The sequence below is a fragment of the Rhea americana genome, unplaced genomic scaffold, assembly GCF_003343005.1.
Source record: "Rhea americana isolate MKP2758 unplaced genomic scaffold, rheAme1 scaffold_193, whole genome shotgun sequence".
In the NCBI taxonomy this organism is placed as follows: domain Eukaryota; kingdom Metazoa; phylum Chordata; class Aves; order Rheiformes; family Rheidae; genus Rhea; species Rhea americana.
In genome coordinates, this window is record NW_028186072.1 from 1,605,230 (window position 1) to 1,628,348 (window position 23,119).

Genomic DNA, 23,119 nt, shown 5'->3' on the forward strand with positions numbered 1-23,119 from the left:
TGAGTGACTTACGGAATTCTGCATTCTTTAAACACAACTCCCCCAGCAGATGCTAGCTAGGGTTTGCTCATTTTTCCAAATGTAATTATTCTAGCTCAAAATAATATTGAAATGATTCACAATTGATCTACTAATATTGGAAATGTATGCTCTGAAATCCCACTTTTCTGGACACAACACAAAGGCCAGGTGGAACTGATAAACCAAGCCTGTTCTCACACTGTGAATCCACAATCTGCAAACCACCCTCATTTATCAGGCCAGATGGCTCTGTCCTTTAGATTCTGCCATCCTCCTACCACCACAACCCAGCTTTAACCAGAAGTCTCAAAAGTATCACTCAGACAAGCTGAATATGTTTTTTGTAGTAAACCCTGGCTTCAGGCAAAAATCTTACAGGTCCAATCTCAGAGTAGGAGACAGCAAAGAGCTACATATAGCCTACGGAGTGGGAAGATACACAGAAAACAAAACTACAYGTACTCAGCCTTGAAGGAGACCATACCTGTACAGGGTAAGTATGTCCCTTGCAGGGCAATTCATTCTCTATTTATCATAACTAGTCTTCACAGTTGGTGAAGATGAAAATATGATAATTATAGATTCAAGGTACAAACTATTTATGTACTCAAAATTCCAATACATTTTCCATTTCACTGTTCTGCAATAATAGTCTGATGTCAAAGGGGAAAAGAAATGATTACTATTCTGAACACAAAACAGTCTGGGCACGAAAAAAAACAGAATCCTGCTTAGAGCAGTAAAAGCAYAATACTGTGTTTTAGTAACTACTGCTGTACAAAACAGAGTTAGCAGCATTACAGACAAAAAGATAGGTAGCTGCATGCTTTCCATTACCATGATGAGTCTTGATAGGGGTAAGTAGAAAAAGGACCTCTCCCCAACAGCCTAGACACAAATCAAATCACTTGACAGTCACTTGCGATATCTGTATTTATGGAATTAAACACTTTTAAGGTTTACAAGAAAATAAAGTGGATTAGAACACATTGAAACATACYCTCCACATTTGACCATTCAAATCCAGGTATTTCTGAAATAACTCTAAGTTCTTGTTTTAAAGAAAATGAAAACAACTCTCAAAGTTGTTCACAAACCATTAGCTTTTTTATTTGAGAAATCTGCAATGCACATTGCATTGTCTAATATTTAGCAGAGCAGACGAAGGGAAAGAAACCCACATACCTGTTTCAGGTTAACATTTAAACCTTCATGAGTTGCTTTTAGTAGTGCTGTCACAGTGAAACTGTCAGGATCTTCTTTGTCCCTGATTTGGGATTCTTTTATTAGAGATTCAAGTTTCGTTCTTATGAAAGATTCCATCTGGTGCTCAGTTGCACCATTACTCTGAAAGGCATCAAGAAATTCGGTTAAAATAGATTGTCACGTTCCTCATTTTTCAGCTAGCCTCAGAAAATATTATACATGCTTCAGGCCAAACGGTGCTCCCAACTTTGCTCCCAACTTTTCCTTCTATCTGCGCAAGAAAGAGCTTCTTGCATAATCCTGCCTGATTCTGCATCTTTCTRTTGGTGACTTTTACTGCCATTTTGTTTTTTTTTCCTTTAGTCCTCCTGACAAGTAATTTACAGTGCCTTGCCAAAACACAGTGCACCATTTACATCACTCCAGAATCTCTCTCCAGTATTAGCTCCTTATTTTGAAAGACCCTGACCTCTTTCCGGGTATGGCATGAATTCTCAGCTACTGCATTTGCATAGTTCCTCAAAAATATCAGGCAATCTAAATATTATTAGATTTCTTCTCCAATAGGCAGGAAAGAGGAAATATTTAATTATTACTACTAACAGTAGTATGGACTATGCAAACACAAAACAGTCCCTTAAGGCACTTTAAAACAAGCCCTATATAAAAAATGTATGCACCTTTCATTCTTTTAAGGGAAGTGAGACCTCTCCTGCCTTCAAGAAGAAAGCAACTTTACAATCCGAATGTGTTCCTTTTCTAGTCCCAAAAGACATACTGTGTTTTGCATTAGATTTTGCCTTGGGTCCTTCTGCTTAAGAAAGTGTCATCTCATCAGAAGTGTTCATGGCATGTTAATAAAGCATGGGGGTTGCACAGAATACAGTAACATGTGAAAATGAATTGCCATTATGTTGCTTTCAGAACTGGTTAAGCAATATCTCATTTTATTCTAAACATAGAGTTATGTTCATTTGATACATACTTTCTCACTGGACTTAACTGTGAAAATGTATGCAAATGTACTCAAAACCAATTATATTTCTAAAGACTTATGCAAYTGGGAGTCTTCAAGCTTCCCCAAAAGTTAGTTAATAGCAAATATTTTCAACATAGCAGGAAATACTAAGAGAAAAGTAATATTCTGAATCATTGATCAGATTGATTTTACTGTAGGCTTCATGCACTTACTGCAAGGCTGTAGCATTGAAGCCATATATGTAGCATGAAGCATTAACATGAAGTGGTTTTGTTTACCTAAGGGGAAAAAAATGAAATTGGTTCTTCTGTKTTAAATACATGAATCCTTGAAAAGATTATGATGACACTAGCACTTAGCAGTGTCAGGGTAGAGGGAGAGCTGGCATGAACATCATCTTCCTCTGAATCAGTTCAGACAGCAACTTCTGCCATCTGTAAAGCAAATCTCAAGCTATCCTGAAAACTGGCAATTGGCAATACCAGGCATAAACGATGCACACAAATTAAAAGTTCAATATGCAAATGATAAACAGCAAATGAGAACTACCTTTATGTACTTCTGTTTGGCAAAAGGGCAAATTCATTGGACTACATTCAAAACCGGAGATAAACAACATTACACTTGGCAGATATGAATTTGAGCTACTCTATTTTTATGAATTTGAGCTACTCTATTTTTATCACCCTAGATCAAAAATTTGAACACAGAAAGCAGATATGACTGCTTCCTGACTGGAGAAAAGCACCTGCTGGCTAGTGAGTATTAGCATCGCACACCAATTCAGCTGGTAGCAAAGAAAGTGTTAATAAAATTAACAGTAAAAAAAATGAACAGGAGTTAAAAATTAAAGAGAACAGTTTTTGGTGACAGATAAAAAAAAGAAACAAAGATTAAAAAATAAAACTTTTGATTTTCAAATTTCAGAGATTTTGTCCATACATATGTCTCCTTTCATAACCTTAGTCTAGAAATTGTATAGTTAACAATCAGCTTGTCATTGCTTGCAGTACTACACATTTGCATGTGAAAGAGTGTAGCATGCTTTAGGGCTGGCACATTTTCAGTGTATGTTTCTCAAGTACTTATATCTGCTGTTATTAATGTGTTTTTAGTGACAAAGTAAAGATTCAGGATTTCAAAACAATTTCACTCCATATCTAACTGWTGAATGACATAATTTCCATATCTTAAGGACCTGACTTAAGAAATCTACATTAAAAATTTAGTCTGCTGACAATTCTAAGTAGGATAATGGAATAGCCTTTTAAGAAATGCAGAGTTGTGCAGTTCTGGGAATGGTGTATATGCCCATACATAGCAGAACTTTAACTTGCAGTCATCTTCAATTTCATCAGCGCTATCCTCATCTGAAACTTCTCCTTCGTCAGCATCTTCTCCAAGACTGTACGGCAGCTTTTTACCCTAAAAATGAGGAAAGAATAGTCACAATAAATACACATCTGTTCAGTGTTATTTGGGGCAAAGGCCAAAACAACACATTCCGCAAATATTCCTTATTTAAACTACGACCAGAGCTTAGAATTCATTTTCAGAGTTTCAGAGCAAGCTGGCTCATGGAACCAGATTATCACAGACAAGAACGTCTCCTATCCTCTTTTTCTATGAAGTTGCCAGAGGTGATACTATCATTGCAAATTGGCTCCTAAGCAATGCAAAGAGGAAAACAAAAGTACTTTTTCAAGTTTCCTAGTTCTAAATTACTGGGTAAGTTTCCAGAGGAAAGCAACCAACATAACTGTGCATTACCTGTGTCCTTCAGAATTGAAACAGTATCACCTTTTATAAAAAAAGGTTATTAAATAACAAATCCCACCTGCCATTATGTTTCTTCTCTTTATTTCAAAGAATAGAACATGCTGTCATTTACAATATACATAATTCAGAATTTCTTTTTAAAATTTGTCAAGCACCATTATATGCAACTGGCAATTTGACTTCTCCCTGCTCTTTACAGAGGTGCAATGAATACCGCTGCCATTCTTCTAAATGAACATCTCAAACTACCTTAGGCTGTCTGTAGGAATGCACACTGTGCAATGTACTTGAACGCTGCACAAAACTATACTTGTAAAATGACTTTAAAAATATTTATGAATCACATATTCTCTTACATAATTTCAGCTTTTTGTTCAGTTACCACGTATTAATAAAAAAGTAAGCCCAAAGGAATAGTCTGCAATGCTTCTTTGTTCTCTAAACTTTGAGAGTTTAAAAAGGTGAGAATCCAGAGCTTATACACCGAACTCTTAAAACTCTGAATTTCCCATTCTGGTAGCCACTGGAATATTTTAGGTAATGTGAATGTGTAAATAGACAGGTGTCTGCGGTAACAGTYGTAAGGAATCTGCTTTTCTGTGTTTTTAGAAGATGGGAGGGCCTGGGAGGTTAAGTACAGTATGTCAGGGCCGATTTCCACAGCAGAATCTAACTGCTTTAATAAGATCACTAACAAAACCCTGAAGGAGTTTATCACTATTACCGAAAAGAACTCTGTAAGCTAGTTCAGAAAAAAAGTAAATAAAATAATGCAGAAGCTCCCATCCCTGGAGCAAGCCATTGTGCCCGAATGATTTTTCTTCAAGCTAACTTCCAGATATTTCAGGCTCACCTGCAGCAGACTGTTGTGGTATACTTAATATTAAAAAAAAAAAAAGAGAGAGAGAAAAATTTTGTTACGGGAACTCCATCAGAACGGAAGATGCAGACACAAATAACTCACTGCACGTAGTCATCAACATGAAGCAAATAAAGCCTATTTTGATATTGCATGCTCATATAAGAGCATAGTCAGTAATCCAAAATTAGTTGCTAATTCATTACTATGATGGTTTTTATTTAACTACATTAGAAAGGAAGCACTTTWATTCCATGAGTAGTTCCTGAGTGTTAAACAAAGGTTATTGACTATTTCTGGAAAAGCAACACAGGTCAAGATAGATGAGCAGCTATTCTTACTAAAATATTCATCCTGAATTTTTCTGTATGATTGCTAATAGCAAACTCCAGTCACAGAACCTTAGAAATGTTGTCTAAGGGATCTCTGCCAGTCTCCAGTCCAACCTCCCACTCAAAGCACGCCTTGCAGCTTTATTCAGTCAATTCTTGCAAACCTCCAGGGACAAACGCTCTGCCAGCCCTCTGGGTAGCCTCCTCCCATGCTGTACTACCTTTCCTGCTGATGAAGCTTATCCTAATGTCCAGTTTGAACCTCCCATGCTGTAACTTGTGGCCACTGCATCTTGTTTTACCATACACCACTCAAAATTCAAACTTATGTGTTATTACACATTCCTGCACTCATCACTGATAGCAAGATTATTTGCAGGCTACCTGTTCTGCCACTCACAGAGGTAGATATAGATTACACTCTCTGAGAGTCTCTACAGACATGAAGAAGATTGATTTAAAGATTGCAATTTGAAATGAATAATATTGCCATACTAATGAGTGAGTCAAATTCACTTCAGGYTTGCACCATTGTACTGGTTTAAATCCACCTATATTACTAGAGTTACTCCTCGCATATACTAGCAAGAGAATTAGGGCTATTAAGTGAAATTATTTGGCTAATCAATCAATACTGCTCATTTTTTAAAGGAAAATGTATAAAACAGCAAAAATAATAGTAAAAAGATGGGAAACTGGATTGCTTCTCAACAAGCTGCTGATTCTTAAATACGATTTTATCTATTCCAAGGTGGCTGTTTGAACCGAACAAAACATAGGAAATAGGGCATTGTGACAATAACCCGTGAAGCTGAAAATAGTACTGTCATTCTAAAATGTTATCTCAGCTCCATTCCATTCTGTAACTATTTACAGGATTTCAGTACTTCTAGCCAAAGAATCAAACTATAKTTAAACTCAGATGCTCAAAGACAAACAGATCATAAGTTATAAGAACCGTGCAGTGTCAAATCCCTCTGGCCTTTTATGCACTGACATAATGTTTTAGGGTGGTTTGCTGTGTTTTGTCACATGACTGAAATTATGTATTATTTTGTTTGGTTCCCTAAAACACCAAGACTATAATATATGCTCATAGCTCATTTAACTGGCAGGTACATCAAAAAAAAAAAAAAAAARAAAAAAAAAARAAAAAAAAATCAGTGAAATTCAAAATCACAGCCGAGTACTCGAACTAATTTTTCTAATTCAGACTCAACTCTCATCATATACTGAAATATGTTTAGAATAACATCAGACCTAAACTGTGAATCTTTATAGACAGTTTGATATGGAAGGTAGAGGAAGCAATGGTATCTTAAGCAATTGTCTCTTTCTAATTTACTTCGATGCATGAGGACAATCTAATAAGCTATAATTGTATTAACCATCCTCTCAAAGCCCTATCTGGCATTTCTTTCTTATTATATCCATCCTGGTCTTTGAAATTCCTTTCAGAGACTATCTGTTTACATTTACAAGGCTCAAATTATTCATCTTGCATACAACATACTAGGGGCCTTCTCGCTTGCTGCTCCTTAGCCACCCTCTGAAACGCTCTTCTCTCTTTCACAAACATAGTTGATGAACCATGAAAATACCATTTCATTTCATGAAATGMTGTTCAGAGCAAGGTGTGGGTGAAATCCAAGAAAATGCAAGAAATTATTTTCAGACATAGTTTTATATTATTCCAAAATACTTAGTACAAGGAGAGACTGTAGAACAGCGCTTAGAACTACAGAGATATAAACCATACAGGAAAATATCTACTAATAACATAAATCAGATAAACTTTAAAAAAAAGAGCAAGTACCAAGGCTTTGTCAATAATGGTTGATAATGTCAGTGGTTCAGGTAACTATCACATTTCCCCTTATTCCTAAAGATGCATTTTTCCTCCTTCAGACTAAATGCTAACATTTAAAAAATTAGCATCTCTCTAACTGACTTTGAGACTCTCAAATAAGATGCTTAACAAGCAGAAAGAACTTCCTTATGTTGCTGTTAGCATCACCTGTGTGTTAAAACATTTACAGAGGTATCTCAGGATACTTGTCAAGTCCAAGGTAAATCCTTTTTCAACGTCTCTGTGAAAAGTTCATAATTTTAACTCATTCTCTGCATCTGTATTGATCCTCATGCTACTGCTACACAGGTTCTCCAAAGCCAAAGGGAGAAAAACAACTATGATAAATATTACATGCTGACTTATATTGCATTTTGAACATGATGCCAGTAGCAAGTTACCTTCACTAGGATTTTGCCTTTCAAATTTTGAGGGCTAGGAAGCTGTTTGGAATCTCCAGTGATTACAGATGACAAGTCCAGTTTGTCACCAAATATCTCCTTTAAGTACTGAGCGAGCTTCTTTTGTTGTTGAATACTGCAGTGATTTTCAATAGACAGTATCACTGGAAACCTAAAACAAAACCCCCAGATAATATCATAACAGTGTTTTGAGAGGGAAGACCTGCACAGCTTACCGCATAAACTATTTTAAATAGTTTGCTTCTGCATTTTCTGGAGACTGAAAACAAAATCACTTTGGAAGGAGAGACTTTGTACACAGAAGTCCCAAATCCCAGTTCTCTCATGAAGCACTAAATAATCCTTGCTGGCAATTTTGCCCTCTTCCTCCAACACCATCCTACTGGGGCACAGAGACCCAGAGTCTGAAACAGGCAGCTGCTTAATGTGAGACATGTCAAACTAGGAAATTCATAAACCATGTTTCAGATTGCTCAACAGAAGTTAAAGCATTCCTCTGCAAGCCACATGCGAAGTCTTCATAAGCAATAAATGCCCAGCAAACTGCTCCTGGAAAAAAGCATTTTGAAATCAGATTCATTAAAGAAATTTCTAGCTCTTCTGTTCCTCTGTTCCAAATATTTCGTGGAGGCCACACAAATGATTTGCCTTTGTCTTAATAAGTAACACAACATAAACTTGAGGACATAAGAACACCTATAGCGAGGTAAGCCAAATCTCAGAAGATGACCAACCTTTGCAGAAGGACGTTAGGAGAAATATTTGGCAATACCTTCCAGAACATTCTCCCAGGCTCCAGGAATTTGCAGCTTAAGTTTTTTGAGTCAGAGGCATTGTATCTGTACATAACAACTTATTTCTTCCACATATTTGTCCAGTCCTTTTTTTTTAATCTCTTGGCAGCCCCAGCATTCTATGGTAAGTAACCTCAGGCTAACTATACACCAAATACAGAATCATCTGCAGTTTCTAATTGAGGACATCAAATTTTGAAGTGTGGGTTCCCCTCACCACTGTTGAGTCTTTTTTGATTCTTTCAAGTAAAAATCTATTTTCCCTTTACCCTTTCCAAACTACTCAAAATTTTATACATCCACTTCTGGTTTTTGAGACTGCTTAAATATACCATTATTTTCATAATAATTTTTGTCATATAGTAACAAGACAAAGGCAGTAGAAAGAATCTAAATGTTACCCTTGATCTTCTGTATTTCCTTTTACTACCTATGAGAAAGCTTTTCTATTTTCCTATCGAAATAAAGAATTTTCCCTAGGTAGACAATGCAGGAAATTGTTCAATACATACAGATTATAGACTGAGATTATATTAAACAGAAATCTTACTGAGCCTACAATGGATGAAAAGTCTTTCTAACTCAGGCTGAACTTTCTAACTTGATTGATGGGAAAATGAAGGAGCTTATGTAGTTGAATAATAAATATTATASGGGCAATAAACTGGAAAACAATCAACTTTATACTTTTTAAGTGCATTTAAAGGAATGCACATACTTTCTATGTGGAATGCACATGGGATTAACTGCATAAGACATAGAGACGGGACTAGCTTCAAAATTGACTCTTCACTTACTCATTTTTGATGAAGGCGTATTTATTGATAGTTTCGGCCACATCCCGGAAGAATATTTTAGAAGTAAGAGTATAGCCATGGTGCACTACTGGCTCTCCATCTGGACCATCCCAGCAATCTACTGTTAAGACAAAAAACCCTACACATTAACAGATGTTCATGATTTTATACATTTCTGCTCATCTTGCTTGCCCACAGAACTCACGTACACTATTCTACCATGCAGGTGCCAGCAAGTTTCATTCAGTCCATGACTTTGCATAATAGGTAAGACTAACAGCATATAATGTTTTGGTTTTTATGTTAAATGAACGATCTGCAACCTAAAACTATTTTTTTCCTTATATTAAACAGTGATGTAAAATTCCAAAGGTTACTAGAACACAAGGTTTACAGCTATCTACTGGGAAAGCAGCTTTTGCTTCTGAAGACAAATAATTTTATAATATATTTAGAGTTTTCTTTWCCACTTCCAATTCAACTTATATTTTCATAACTGACTTTAATGAGAGTAGCATCAAACGCATCGGATGCAGATTGGACTAAGATGGTAATTCTCCTAATGAATTACTGCACTCTAGATTTACACCAAACTTATCACTACTGTTACCTCTACAGAAAGCTAAAAACATCATAAGAAAGAAGCTACTGTAGTTTTGAGGCCAAGCAAAATAACGTACTACTGTGCACTTCAGCGAACTTTTCTACAGAAGAAAATACAGATTGCTACACTAGGTATAACTGCCTGCCAAAGTTCTCAGAGCCACCAGCTCTGTAAATCCCATGACATTCAGACAGTGGCCTCAATGATCTGGGCATGTTTTGTTGTGTCTTGCCCCAAGTTCTTGAACACTAACACTTTTCTTAACCAGCAGTTCCGCAGAAAATCCAGCTAATGTCACCAACTTTCTTGGATTCTTCTCTCCAATGCAATTCATTTTTAAATTTAGACTAACAAATTGTAGGTGAATTTTGTGATATAATTATACAGTTAATATTGAATTTAAATTTGTCAAAAAGCTTTATTCCAACCAGAATCTCAAAAAATAAAAATAATTAAAATATTAATGCTTTGCTATTATTGAAATCACCCAGAACTTAAACAAGTATCCAACGTGATCTCCAAATTGTCAGACAAAAACAACCAACATCACCTTTTCTTTTGCCAGCAGCTAACGTAACTGTATCACACTTCCCTGCCACAGCTGACAGAAAGTACATTTCTCAGTTCTCCTAAAATGTTCACAGAAATGCATTCTGCAAACAGGTGGGCTGACAGAAGGCATTATTTGCCCACCTATCCCTCCCCAGAYATTTGCCATCCTCCCTTTGCAACTGCTGCAACAGCTGCTTATATAATCACTTGCTTTCCCGTTCAGCTTACACAAGGAAGAGGTCTCTGCAAACTCAGCTCATTTTGGATAGTGTGGATTGCGAAACACTCCTATGAAGTGGTAACCTCCAGCACACGGGTAACTGCAGAGCAGAACAACCTGGACTGTTCTGCTTGAACAGCAGGGCCTCAAAAGAATGCCCGTCTGCAGCCTTACTAGGTTTGAGTAATAAAAATGTTCCAGACAAATGCAGGACAAAGGAAAACTAGTGCTGACTGATAAAAGCAAGATAACATAGTAGGAGGTAGGAGAAACCAGTAGTATTTATAATGTTTGCCTGAGAATGTCATTCACAATATAAAATTTCCTGGTTAGATTATTAGAATTTACCACTGAAGTTAGTAAGATAACCAAAGTAAAACAGCATTAATACACAAATCTTGTGACAAACCTAAAGCTTCAAAGAACTGTCTGTCATTTACCCCACAATTAACAAGTTGCACTAAAATTACCTTCAACGCATCGACAACCATCTTGCAGTACTCGTGCATACATCTCCACTCTGGACTGGGAGAGAAGCTGGTCTCCTGTCAGGTACGTATTGTGAGATGAAGCAATAAAGTAATTACAAAGGGGTTGATCCATGTCCTGGTGTACTTCACAATGCAGTGGATTAAATACATCACAAGCAGGACTGCGCATAAAATTGGTGAAACCTTTGAACAAAGAGGAACAGTTTTTCCACAGATGTAGTATATCTTATCAAATCAATAATTTGCACTCTAACACTTCTTTTTCCTGCTTACACTTGTCAGTGTTAATTCATCACCCAAAAACTGTTGAACCACATAATCATATTAATCTTGAATCAAGTTTATCTTCCAATATCTCATATTTTCAGCATGTTGACTGCTGTCTGGGGCTTTCTTGTTTCATTTGCGAGTTGCTCTGAAGAGGCTGCATAGACATAATCCACAGTTGGCATCAACAAAGATAATCTTTATTGAAGCCTATGGGAGTCCTGACAACTTTGAGAAGAATACATTCTTGAGATCCAACCTTTGCCTCTGCATAATCTTGAAAGAGTTTTAAATTAGAAAAGAGAATACAATCTGGAAAAGCACATTCACACTTGCCAAAAAGTATACAAGTATTTGCAAAACATGGCACTGAGCTAAAAGATTCCTAAGAAATCAATTACAAAGAATAGCAAAAATAGAAGCTAGAATTCGAATATAAACATAAAATCTAAATAACAAATAGAAGCTATATAAGAAGGCTAAAAAAAACCCATAGATCTATAAACCAGCTACCAATTTGTTTTCAGATCAGATATTTTCTTCAGACTCTCAAGGAGTAGATGACAAAAATGCACGTGTAAAAATTCTCTGAACCTTGGAGAATCCCTTGATGTCAAATCCAATGCACAAACTAAGATAAGCGTGCTAAAGCTGTCTCCAATAGTTCAGACAAAACCATTCCACCAACAGACAAAACAGAGAAAGGTGTTATTGGCTCTGTTAGAATTTRGTGAATGAAAATATCCTCTCTTGTAATTATTCAATGAGATAAAAATGATTTCTCTTCACTTAGATGCTAAGGGCAAATACAGTGCACAGCTAAAGGATAAGTTATTACTGTTACGAAAACCTTTGCCTTTTCCTTTCTCCCTCACAAATAGATATCTCCTATCCCCTTTTGACTCTTGGAAAAGCATCAGTGTAAGAGAGAAATCAGGTCAGTTGTTTGGGCAGCATCAGCCTTCATTTCCTGGGATGCTGAAATGTACCTTGGAAGATGAGTCACTCGCTTAAGGGAATATAACTGGGGAGGGTGGGAGGGAGAGAGGGAACATCAGCCTCACTTTGAGCAAGTTGTGAAGTATTTGACATGTGCACTGCGTTTCTCTCACTGAACCTAGTGATAGTAACAGGTAAGAGTTATCCCATTCTGTTCCACCATAAATCTGACCTGAGTAAGAGGAGTCAGAGTAAAATCCTCCAACACTGGAGAGCAGAAAACAGGAAAATCCTCAAATACTGGAGAGCAGAAAAGAGACATAGGGATGTGATGCCTGCAAGAGTATAGGCTTGGTATTCTCCATATATGTCAGGACTTTCTGTTGCTACTGACCACCAATAGGTCCCAAGTTAAGAAGTAATCTTTGGAAGGTAGTAACAGTGTCAATAAAAACAAAACAAAAGGGCACACTTCTACTGAAATTAATGAGAGATTTGACAACTTATGCAGATCACAGGACAGAACCAAGAGCCAAACTGATATCCTGACTTAAAAGCAGAAGGCTTTGTTCTGAATTTACTTCTGACACTTATTCTAACATTACTGCTACTCTTCTACTGTAAATAAACATTGACCCTACTGAAGACACTGTGTGGACAGGGTAGCAGCCACCTAAGGGACTGTGCTGCAGCACAGATACCATGGGGACTCAGGCACATTCACCAGCTCAGCTCTAGTTTACAGTTTTCTCTGTGCTGCAAGCTTATCTGAGAAGATTGTACTGATTTACTCCACCGTAAATCTAATCAGAATCAAACTGAGGAAGCTGTCTTAACTATCCACTTCAAGAACATGAAATATGAAACATGTCAAAAGGATAGTGCGGGTCAGACAAATCCTGAAAGGAACTCAAACATAAGAGGAGAAGCAGAAATATTTTAAAGAAATATAAGTGCTTTCAAAAACACTCTTTTTAAATATCACAGCTTGTTCACTTTGCTTTATTTCAGTTTAAGTGAATTGCCCAGAGTCGCCCAGGAAGCTTATTGCAGAACTGTAAGGCTATATTCCAGCTACATTATGTGGAGAAAGACTTTTTTCTCCCTATAGAACTAACCTACCAAATTGTTCTGCTTCATAACAGCCATCTTCTGAGCAAATTAACAACTCAGACTGGAATTTGATGCTAAATGGGATTCTGAATGCACCATCTGCAAYTGCTTTAGCAAACAAGATGACCAAGTTACTAAAACCCGAAGAAAATGGAACTGACTTTATTTTTTATTTTACATCAACATAAATCAAAAGATAGTATAGGAGTGGTTCCAGATCTACAGAGACAGAGAGCAGAATGTAAACTTGGCTTTTATTACTTCAGCTAGAATAGGTTACAGTATAAACCATATAGTATAATTTTTTTTTTTTTTTTTTTGGATAGCACACTGCTATTTGGATAATTCATCCCATCTACTCTCTTATCTCTCCCATATCTCACAAAAATGCACCTACCACTACTGACTATTGACCTTTCATGTAATGCCATAGTCATCAAATACTATCATCTACACCAAAATGGTATTAGAACTTTTCTACTCCACTACAATAGGTCAAGACATGAAAACAATTTAGAGATCAAGAACTTTACCTTCAATACCCAAAACATTTTGCTCCTTGTTTTCTTCTGATACTTCAAACTTCTGTATGATGTCAAGACAATATTCTGGTGTCACATTATCCATCTGCACAAAAATGACAAAGTTAATGTACATATTTTTTCTACTATGTGACCAGCTTTTTGAAGTCTACTTCATGCTTTTAAGTCCTGTTGAAAATCTTGTGATCAAACACAATTAAGACCATCAGTAAAACTACTGTTGAAGGACCTTTCCAGATTTGATTTCGATTTGATTTTGTCTGTGCTCCACAAGCCTCCTGTCTATTTTACCTTTGAGCAGAAAAATAGGAGAGACAGTGATCACTACTAAAAATTGTCCTTTGATCTTAAAAGATAAAAATTAGCTGTTAAGCACAATGAACAGTTCTCATTTCAACTCTACTGCTCAGTAGAGCTATGAAGCGATAGTCTTTAATACAATTTACTTTTAAAAAAAATTGGTGGAGGTTGATTTTATTTTCATACATTTTCCACTTCTCTGATTTCATTRCTTCCAAGAGGGTTACCTATAACATACAGGCTATGAGATAAATAATTAGATTCTGAAATGAAAAACAGCAGTCCTTCTGAAAAGAATGAGGATTTTATCATCAGCTTCAAGTAGCCTACAACTGAAGTCCTAACCAACTTTAATGGGGCCAGAATGTCATATAGATATTTCCTCTAAGATTACAGAAAAGAACCAACTTTTCACTCATCTCATCTTTCTTCTCTCCTCTCCCCCTCCTCCTATTAAGCTGTAGAGAACCAAAACGAAAACATAAGATTGTGCATATTTCCCTCCTCTACTAATATTAGAGGACAGTGATGATGACACTTAACAACTTCGGCAGTTTATTTGTAGTATTACCATCTTTACTGTTTGCACTCAGCGTTCTTTGCCAAAGTCAGCTCAAACACCTTCTTTGAACTGACACTTGAAGCAGTCTGGAAGCAAAGGTACATGCGGTTCCTTTTCTTAAAAGTGTGTCAGCCCTGTTAACATGACTGCTTCAGGCAAAGGCAGGAGCGAGGTTAATCATGCTGCAGATGCTGTAATATCTACTGTTTGAGGGGAAGAAAAAGTCTCTTATCTTTCATTCACTCTTTCCATCATTTCCTGTAGTTTAGCATTTCCAGCATCAGCATTCAACTGTATAGAAATCTTTTTTTAAAAAGTAGATTAAGAGAGTCAATCTGTTTTAAAGGCCTGCTTCAGTCAAGTGCTGAACTCTTCCCGAGAGATCTGGGATGCCATGACTACCACATCTCGTAACAACTGAGATACTACAGCTTAAATATGAAAAATAACCAGAGGAGAAAAAACCTAGATGCATAAACTGTTAGATGTACAGTAACAGATGCAAAGTGAGTAGTTCCACTTATATGGCGACTCTAGTTGGTGGGGGGAAAAGTATTAAAGTAAGATATATATTCCAGTCTGCTAACAGGAAGAGACAGTTCCATCAGTGATGACACTAATTGGCTAAGCAGCAAATAAGAAAGGCTAACCTAATTTTAAGTTAGGTAAGGATCTGAATTAGAGTCAAAATTGGTTTAAAGAGGTTAATATTCCATCCAGAAGAGGTCAGATAGGGGGTCACTGCTTATTTCATGAATGACCTAAGTGGCTTCTACATACAGTCGCCCTCGATTCTGGAGAACAAAACCACACATTTGACTTGAAAACAGGGAATGACAGGCAAAGGAATTAAACCAGTGCATCAACTTCCTCTGAATGAATCATGGCAGGACTAAAGTCTTAAGCAGGAATATTTCTAAGCATTGACTATTAATCACAATATATCTGCTATTAATTATATCAAATTTGCACAGGGGAAATTCCCATGGTCCTGTTAAGTTACTCCAACAATTCAAGTCCAGACAGAATGAGATTGTTGGCTTACCATTCCTCATTACCAAATGTTCTACACACACATTCATCCTCTTCTAACTATAGTTATAGCATGCACTTGAAACTATGAATGCTGGAATTTTGATGGCACTTCCAGAGCGGTGCTTTCAATTCCTGTATCTGCTTGCGTTTATTTATCTGGAGCTTTGCCTTCCGGAATGCTGGTTTGCAAAGGTAGGTAGACAGTGAGACATCATTATTTACAAGTCTTTGCTTCACAGTTTGAAATAAACATTTGTATTACAAGTCTGTGCTCCCCCACAAAAAAAGTTGTAGATTAAGGTAGATTTTTTCCATTGCACCTAAGTATAAAGACTTCTTATCAGAACTTAATTATTAGTTCATACCAGAAGCTATACCATAGCTAAGACTATGGGAGGGAGAAAGTGAGACAAAATGGAATCTCTGTTAAGAAAAAAAAAAAAAAAAAAAAAAAAAAAAAAAAAAAAAAAAAAAAAAAAAAAAAAAAAAAAAAAAAAAAAAAAAACACACACAACCAATGGACCAATAAAACTGAAAGTGTTTGACATAATTTCAAAGACATAACCTCACCTTCTCATCCCAGCAAGAAAATTCTGGGATGAGCAATTGGAGCAGTTGTCTTATCTTAGTTACTTAAAATCTCTCAGAAGCTTCTATACTCACAAATAAACTGATTTTCTTAAAGTCTTTTGGCAGATGGATGAAAAATCTCTGGTTTTAGAGTACTCAGTTTTCACAACTATACCACTGGGAACAAAAGCTTCAGAGAACTGTTACATCTCATCATTGATTAGAAACTCCTGGACAAGAAAAGGTTACCTGTCATTAGCTTAGTCTCCACAATAGGAAAATTTAATGTTTGTTTGGATTCCACTGACTGCACTGGGAGTTAAACTCATGCCATTAGTGCCATCCTGAAGGGGCTTATTTTTCTAAACATGGACATTATTTGTTATTATAAGAGCATCTCAGTATCTGACTAGGAGAGCACCTTGCTACTGTGAGTACCATAACAAGTCATTTTCATCCTTCACTTCTCAGTGAAAATCATCTCCTGTGGTATGTATGCAAAATGTGTGGGCAGGCTACATATCAAACAAAAAATCTGCAATATTTAACCATCATCAAAAAAGGTTTCCTTAAAATATTAGTTAATTATCCAAACAAATTTTGCTAATTCAAACTATGTAATATTTTATTTGGATCTCTTTCAATAGATTTTTCAAAATCAGTTTCCCCACACAGATTTATTTGGTAATACAAAATAGGATTATATACTACAGAGAAATATATACTATACTTTTTATATTTGAAAAGTCAGGGTTGACAGATCAGGCATATTAAAAAAAAATCTAGTAAAGCATTGATAGATTTTATTTGTCTTAATAAAGAGATATTTTCCTAGTACAAGAAAAAACGTATCTTTTTTCTTTTTTTAAAAAATATTGACAGGTCCATATGCTTTAAATAATCATCCACCTCTGGCTGTATTTCATTAGCCACACAATTTCAGAACCACTTCATATCCAAGATAGCATCACTCTACCTTAGAGTTTATTTATTTGGAATTCATTCAAAATTACTTTATTATAAAACATGTCTAATAAGCATCCATATACCAGACAATACCGAGATCCTGAAGTAGTTCTACAGCATAACCTTGAGCGTCTTTTCATTCACATCTTTCTTCGCTTCTCTCTGCATTTCTTGCACAGAAGGATAGCTCAGCTTGTTTTCTTTCCTGAACATTTTATTTATATTTGCTAGTTAAGCTGATATGATGAGACGCCTGCTAGAATTACACAGGATAATGGGAACAAGAACAGTTCAGCAGGGAAAACAACTGATTATCCCAGCTCAAGTATATGTTGCTGTTTGATTACAAACACTATTTGTAACAGCCTCTTCTTCAGCACAAGCAAATTAAAATTAACTTTTTCCTTATTCCACGTGGTTCCTTGATATCTGAGTGACAGGGTACTTGTGTGCTTTAGGAACAAAGTCATCTAATCTTCTCCAAAGCTGCATCTGTTAAGGAAAATTCCACTGATCTGTGCTTTTCAACTTTAGCTTTAGAGAGATCATTATTTCAGCTCCTAATTTGTTTTTATTAAATTTTAGTCTTCTGTTAGAAGTAATATCAAAAAATAATTTTCACTAATGACCAAATATTTAGATGTACAGATTATTGAAGATGGTCAGTAGTTATGCTTCTGAAATCTCTTGGATATAGAATTACTTTTTTCTTTTTTAATATTTCTGATTAAAAGGTTTAATTTTGATGCAGATATGTTCTTTTAAAGAATATCAGTCTTTGAATGTCCAATAAGATGTTGGGTCTTTAAATGGATTAATTTATTTTTCTAAAAATAACATCCTTCAAATTTCTGCAAGAAATAGCATTATCCTTGATCTGCAGTGTAGAAGTAGGAGAAAGGGAAGAGAAAAGTCACTTTCATTTTCACAAATCTTGCAAGCAGGGCAGACAATTTCCAAAATCCCAATGTCATCAGAATCTGCAGATCACTGCAGTTTAAGGTAATAGGAGAGCTCTCTTCTATAGCAATCTATGAGCTAAGAATGGGAAGGGAAATAAGAATATAAAATAGAAAAAAAGTTGAGACATAAAAGGGAAGAGAAATTAGAGAAGTGCAATTCCAAGAGAAAGTGTTCCAGTACAGGATTGCAACCCACTAATAGTTTCAACAGTGAAACACAGGAAGTTCTGTCTGAACGTGAGAAAAAAAAAAATTCTTTCCTCTGAGAATAACTGAGTATTGGAACAAATTGCCCAGAGAGGTACTGGAGTCTCCATCTTTGGAGAGATGCTCAGAAACCATCTGGACGCAATCCTCGGCGATGTGCTAGGGGACCCTACTCGGACAGGGGGCTTGGACTACATCTTCAGAGATCCCTTCCAACCTCGACTATTCTGTGATTCTGTGAACAGATTACAGATGGTTTAGGCTTTAATTGCTCACAGTTAATTATCTTATGACAAAATCAATACAGAAATAGTCAAACAAAGCAAGGATATTCTTCCAATTTCAACGTAAGCTGTCGAAGCAAAAATGTCGTAACATACAAAGTCATCACATAGACCAGTTACACTGATCTTCCTTGTTTCTAAGTGTGAGTGAAAGCAAAAAGAAATCAGCCTGCTTTTCTATTGAGAATCTATGTTGCTGTAACAAGAGTTCCTGCACAAAACAGCAAGGATTGACCAGGCATCATCATCTGGTTTTATCTTCCTTGTGTGAGATTAACATGCATCATAGTCTTTCTTTCTTTTCAAGGTCCATGTACCAGCATCAATATTCTCATAATTTCTTACTCCTTTCAGGATACTGGTTCCTGCTATATTTCAGTTTATGCTCCATATCAAATCACATCCTCCATTGTCACTCTAAGACCTCATCTAATACTAAGTTGAAGATTAAGATAAGATCATCAAACACAAAAAGCCATTTACTTCCATAACATATACCAACTCATTACATATCCTTAAAACCAAATCCTAGAGAGCAGATATAGTGGTTTCAAAACATTTATTTTCTAGAAGTGTATTTAACGCTCATTTCCTAACGGAGGTGTGACAAAAAACAGTATTTACTGCAATACTAATCATTCTAGTGACACCATATAATTAGTGTAGGCCAAAGAATAAGGATAAATTTATTCTCTCAAGCAGACTTATAACTCAAAATCTGCTAACCCATTCTGAATAACTAATGCAAAGCTTTATATGATAATATGTACATGTTGCCAGGGTGTAATTGTAAAATTACTTCCTCTTCAATCCAGTTAAAGTGACCAGGGACAACTAGTTCTACTGGTTGATATTAGTAAGGTATTTCAAGTCACGTGTTCACGCCGTGCTGATGAGAAAAGCTGCCAGGACACAGTGCTGCCATATGAGCCCCTTCTATTCCTGTGTGGCTATGCAACTCCAGTTCATTTGAAATTACAAAGGACATCAGAAACAAGTCAATAAGGTGAAGGATTACCTCTCCAAAAAACCAAATTAAGTGTACAGTAGAACATTTTCGAAGATTCAGACGTAACCCACTCAGTCTGACGCTAGCATTCCTACTGTCACCGTGAGGCCCAGGCTGCATACAGCAGTGCCTCTCTACCACAGAATACATCAGTTTGGTACCACTAAAATGGCACGGGGTTAACATTTCCATATGGTGCCTGTCACTGGAGCACAACAGGGCACGTTACACAATGCAGAGCACTTTCCTGGAGCGTGTAGCATATACAGACTGTGGATGGAGGCAAGAGCTCCTTTTTCTCAGGACAGATGAGAACCGTATTGCAGAGTAACTGATCCATGGTGAAGCAGCAGGTGGCAAAACAGGCACACAGAAAACCTCTCTTCTCAGAAAACCAAGATTAAACATTCCAGGTTTGTAACACCAACACAAAGTCTTGCAGCCACACAAAACCACTGGCACAAGTGTCAGAGGCCTCTGTGATGACTGTGAAATAGAAGCACTTATGTGACATGAATACAGCAGAGACATGAAAGGAAGAACAGGAACAACTGCCAGCTGGCCAACCCCCTAAACAGGACAGCTCTGGGTCTCCAGGGACTGGTACAGAATGAGGCCATTCGCTCTATAATACATGTCCAGAGTGGCCAGCAACTGCAGAGATGCTCTCTAACACGAACAACGTTTATAGAGCCAAATGCTGAAATTTTGCTTGTCACCCAAGGACAAGTATGAGACAAGCTCTGTCAGTAAAAAGAGGCTGGAGATCCTGCTGTGGAAGCTATCTGTCATTTTACAGGGGATCGGTTTCTGGGCAGGACTAATTCAGACTTTGATACTGGTTCATTAGGAAGCAGCACTGATGAAGGGACAACTCTCAGGCATGTAGACCTGACTAGACCTCCCAGGGATGTTCCTCTTGCACAATCACGTGTGGCTAAAAGGACTGAAGCATCAGCAGTCATTCCAGTAAAGCAGCTTATTTTCTGCTCCCTTATTCTGAAGCCATATAATTACAATTTCAGTAGTGATGAAGTGAGTTTAACTGCACCTAAGTGGAAATAATCTGTTTCACAAGCTCTTGGGTGAAGGCAATTGGAAAGTCTTCTTAAAAGAAGCAAGCCCGGCAAGTTAAAACAAAACCAATAAACACCCAAAGAACACAAAAAAGCACCTTAGTCTTCCGCCCTCAGGCTGCAGAATATTTAAAAGCCTTGCCAGAAGAATAGCAGATGGAGTTTGATGGACTGTCCACAAACTTCCAAGCAGTCTAGATGAGAGCAAAAATTAAATGATGTTTGGTTAAAGGCATTTTAGACTTGCATTACGATTTGAACTATTATCAGCTTTTGAAAGCAGTCTTACTTTGCCTGAGGACATTGTTATCACTCACGTCTGCGTTTTGAAAATGCAAAAGAGTAAGTCTGCTCTAACACTGATAATATTGGAAAGTGAGATGAGAAGGATAAGAGGGACAAGGCAAAGTGCAAGGTGCTTCTTCACACGCTGCCAAGAGGTTCATTTACAGAAGGTCATATTTTTATTTATTTACTTATTTGAACAATGTTGAGCAGCCTATTTAGAGCAGAGAGTACTGTCTGCATTCAGGATACGGAATGGTGTAGACAGAACAGGTAGAGTAAGGTAGGCTGGACAGTCAACTTACTTTTTCTGCTGCATCAGTAGTTTCATTGTGTCCCTGTGTGCCCAGAGACACCTGCCTCTTTAACATGTTTTTCTTTCTGCTACAGTTCCCAGAGTGCCCTCTCATATCACTGCTCTTCAGCTGTGTCTGGGCACTTCAGCATCTCCATGAACACATCCTCCCTAGAGGATTTCTTTCACTTCCTCATCAGTGTCAACCTTCCTGCTGCTGTCAAGAGTGCTCCACTGAAGAGCACCTAGATAGAAGGCACTGATCAAAAAGGAAACAAAATAAAAAGTAGCCAACTCAGAATTCTGAGTTAGGGCAATAGCAGAAAGGGAAAAACACAAATGTTTTGTGCTTTAAAGTTGCAACCAGTAGAATTGCCAGAATTGCCTGTAGAGAAACCTGTGTGTTGAGATTATCACAGTGTTACTAGTGACAATTAGTTCCATGTTTCAAGGGAGGAGGGGGGAAGAACTGGGGAGTCAGCCAAGTCAGGGAACTGCCACAATGGCCAGAAGGGGGAAAATTCAGTAACAAAATACAGCCTGTTGATACCTCTTGCTAGGGATAACTCAGAAAGGGCAGTCACTGCAGAATCCCAGAACACCACAAGACTATCCTATGACGGCAGACAAAATAAGCATTTGTACTCAGGAAGCTCAAGTAGGTCAGGGAGCTAGTTTATTTTCTACAGGTTGTTTTGCAACAATATTCTCTGCAAGGATGTGTGGGTTGGGCAAACAATGAAGGACCAATTGCCAGAAAAAACATGAGTCCTAGAATTCAGGGATTCCTGAGGAGTATCCCCATGCACAGTTTTGGTAGCAGGTTATCCCCTACAGRACAGGAAGATGGTCAGGAAATTTTCTGCTGAAGCAACATACTTCAGAATGGCTTGAGATTTTTCTGTTCAGCTAGTTTTCATAAGTACATCAGAGGAAATCTCTGACTTTCAGTCAATTTTGTTTCTTCAGCTGTTTACACTTTAAAATTCCTCATCACTGTCTCTGCTTGCGTCGTTCTCGGAATCTGATCTCTCTTGCTTGCTTCTGAGGTTGCACACCAAAGTGCAAATTATAGGTGTTAATTTTTCTTTGTATAAGTTGCATAGACTTTCATAAATAAAATTTGGGAAGAAGGTAGAAGAGGGGAAAAAAGTGGGGGAGGGGAGAGGAGGGAGAGGAAGAATTTTGAGAACTCTGGACACATTGCCATGGCCAGATGGGTGCAATACCTCTGCAACAGCTCATGGAGGAAAAGTTAGATGAGCCACATAACAGCTTAGAACTTCATAGCTTGCAGACGTGGTATTACTGAACCGATACCAACTCCACCTTTTGTGATCTCACAACTGCTTTCTGTGTGGATCCATAAGAACTTCTGTTCATGTAGCTTGGTTTTCTGCCCATATGCTGTAGCCCACAATTGCTGGATGCCAGCTGCTTACAATACACTTTTTTCCTAATACAAAAGGCATAATGTAGGAACCTAACACCAAGCACAGCCAGTAAGTAAAAGCAGCATGAGTGTCTTTAATTGCAAGTAGAGTTGCTATGAGCAAGAAAACAATTCTGAATTTAAAAATAATTCATTTTCTAATGGATAACCATCTGTGTTACGTCACAAATGTAATCTTCCCTTAAATATCTAATTGAAATTTAGGCCACATTTAAATGAACCAAACATTAACCATACTGCCCTGTGCTGCCTTTCTGCCTTTCTTCTACAGTAAGAGTCCGAAAAATTCACCAACATTTTCTAGAAGCATTTAAAAGCATTTAAAGTTTTGGGCTTTTTTTTTTTTTTT

At 37.1% G+C, this 23,119-nt stretch overlaps 1 protein-coding gene across 1 annotated transcript in view; it reads right to left on the minus strand.

The window, feature by feature from the left end:
* PLCH1 (phospholipase C eta 1) overlaps nt 1-23,119 on the minus strand; it is a 95,338-nt gene that overhangs the window by 19,790 nt on the left and 52,429 nt on the right. Inside the window, exons 7-12 of the mRNA XM_085302865.1 lie at nt 13,758-13,851; nt 10,885-11,088; nt 9,039-9,159; nt 7,427-7,598; nt 3,524-3,631; nt 1,207-1,368 (exon numbers count right to left, since the gene is read on the minus strand). Coding sequence (XP_085158991.1) covers nt 1,207-1,368; nt 3,524-3,631; nt 7,427-7,598; nt 9,039-9,159; nt 10,885-11,088; nt 13,758-13,851 — 861 coding nt within the window. The remainder of the gene's footprint in view (nt 1-1,206; nt 1,369-3,523; nt 3,632-7,426; nt 7,599-9,038; nt 9,160-10,884; nt 11,089-13,757; nt 13,852-23,119) is intronic.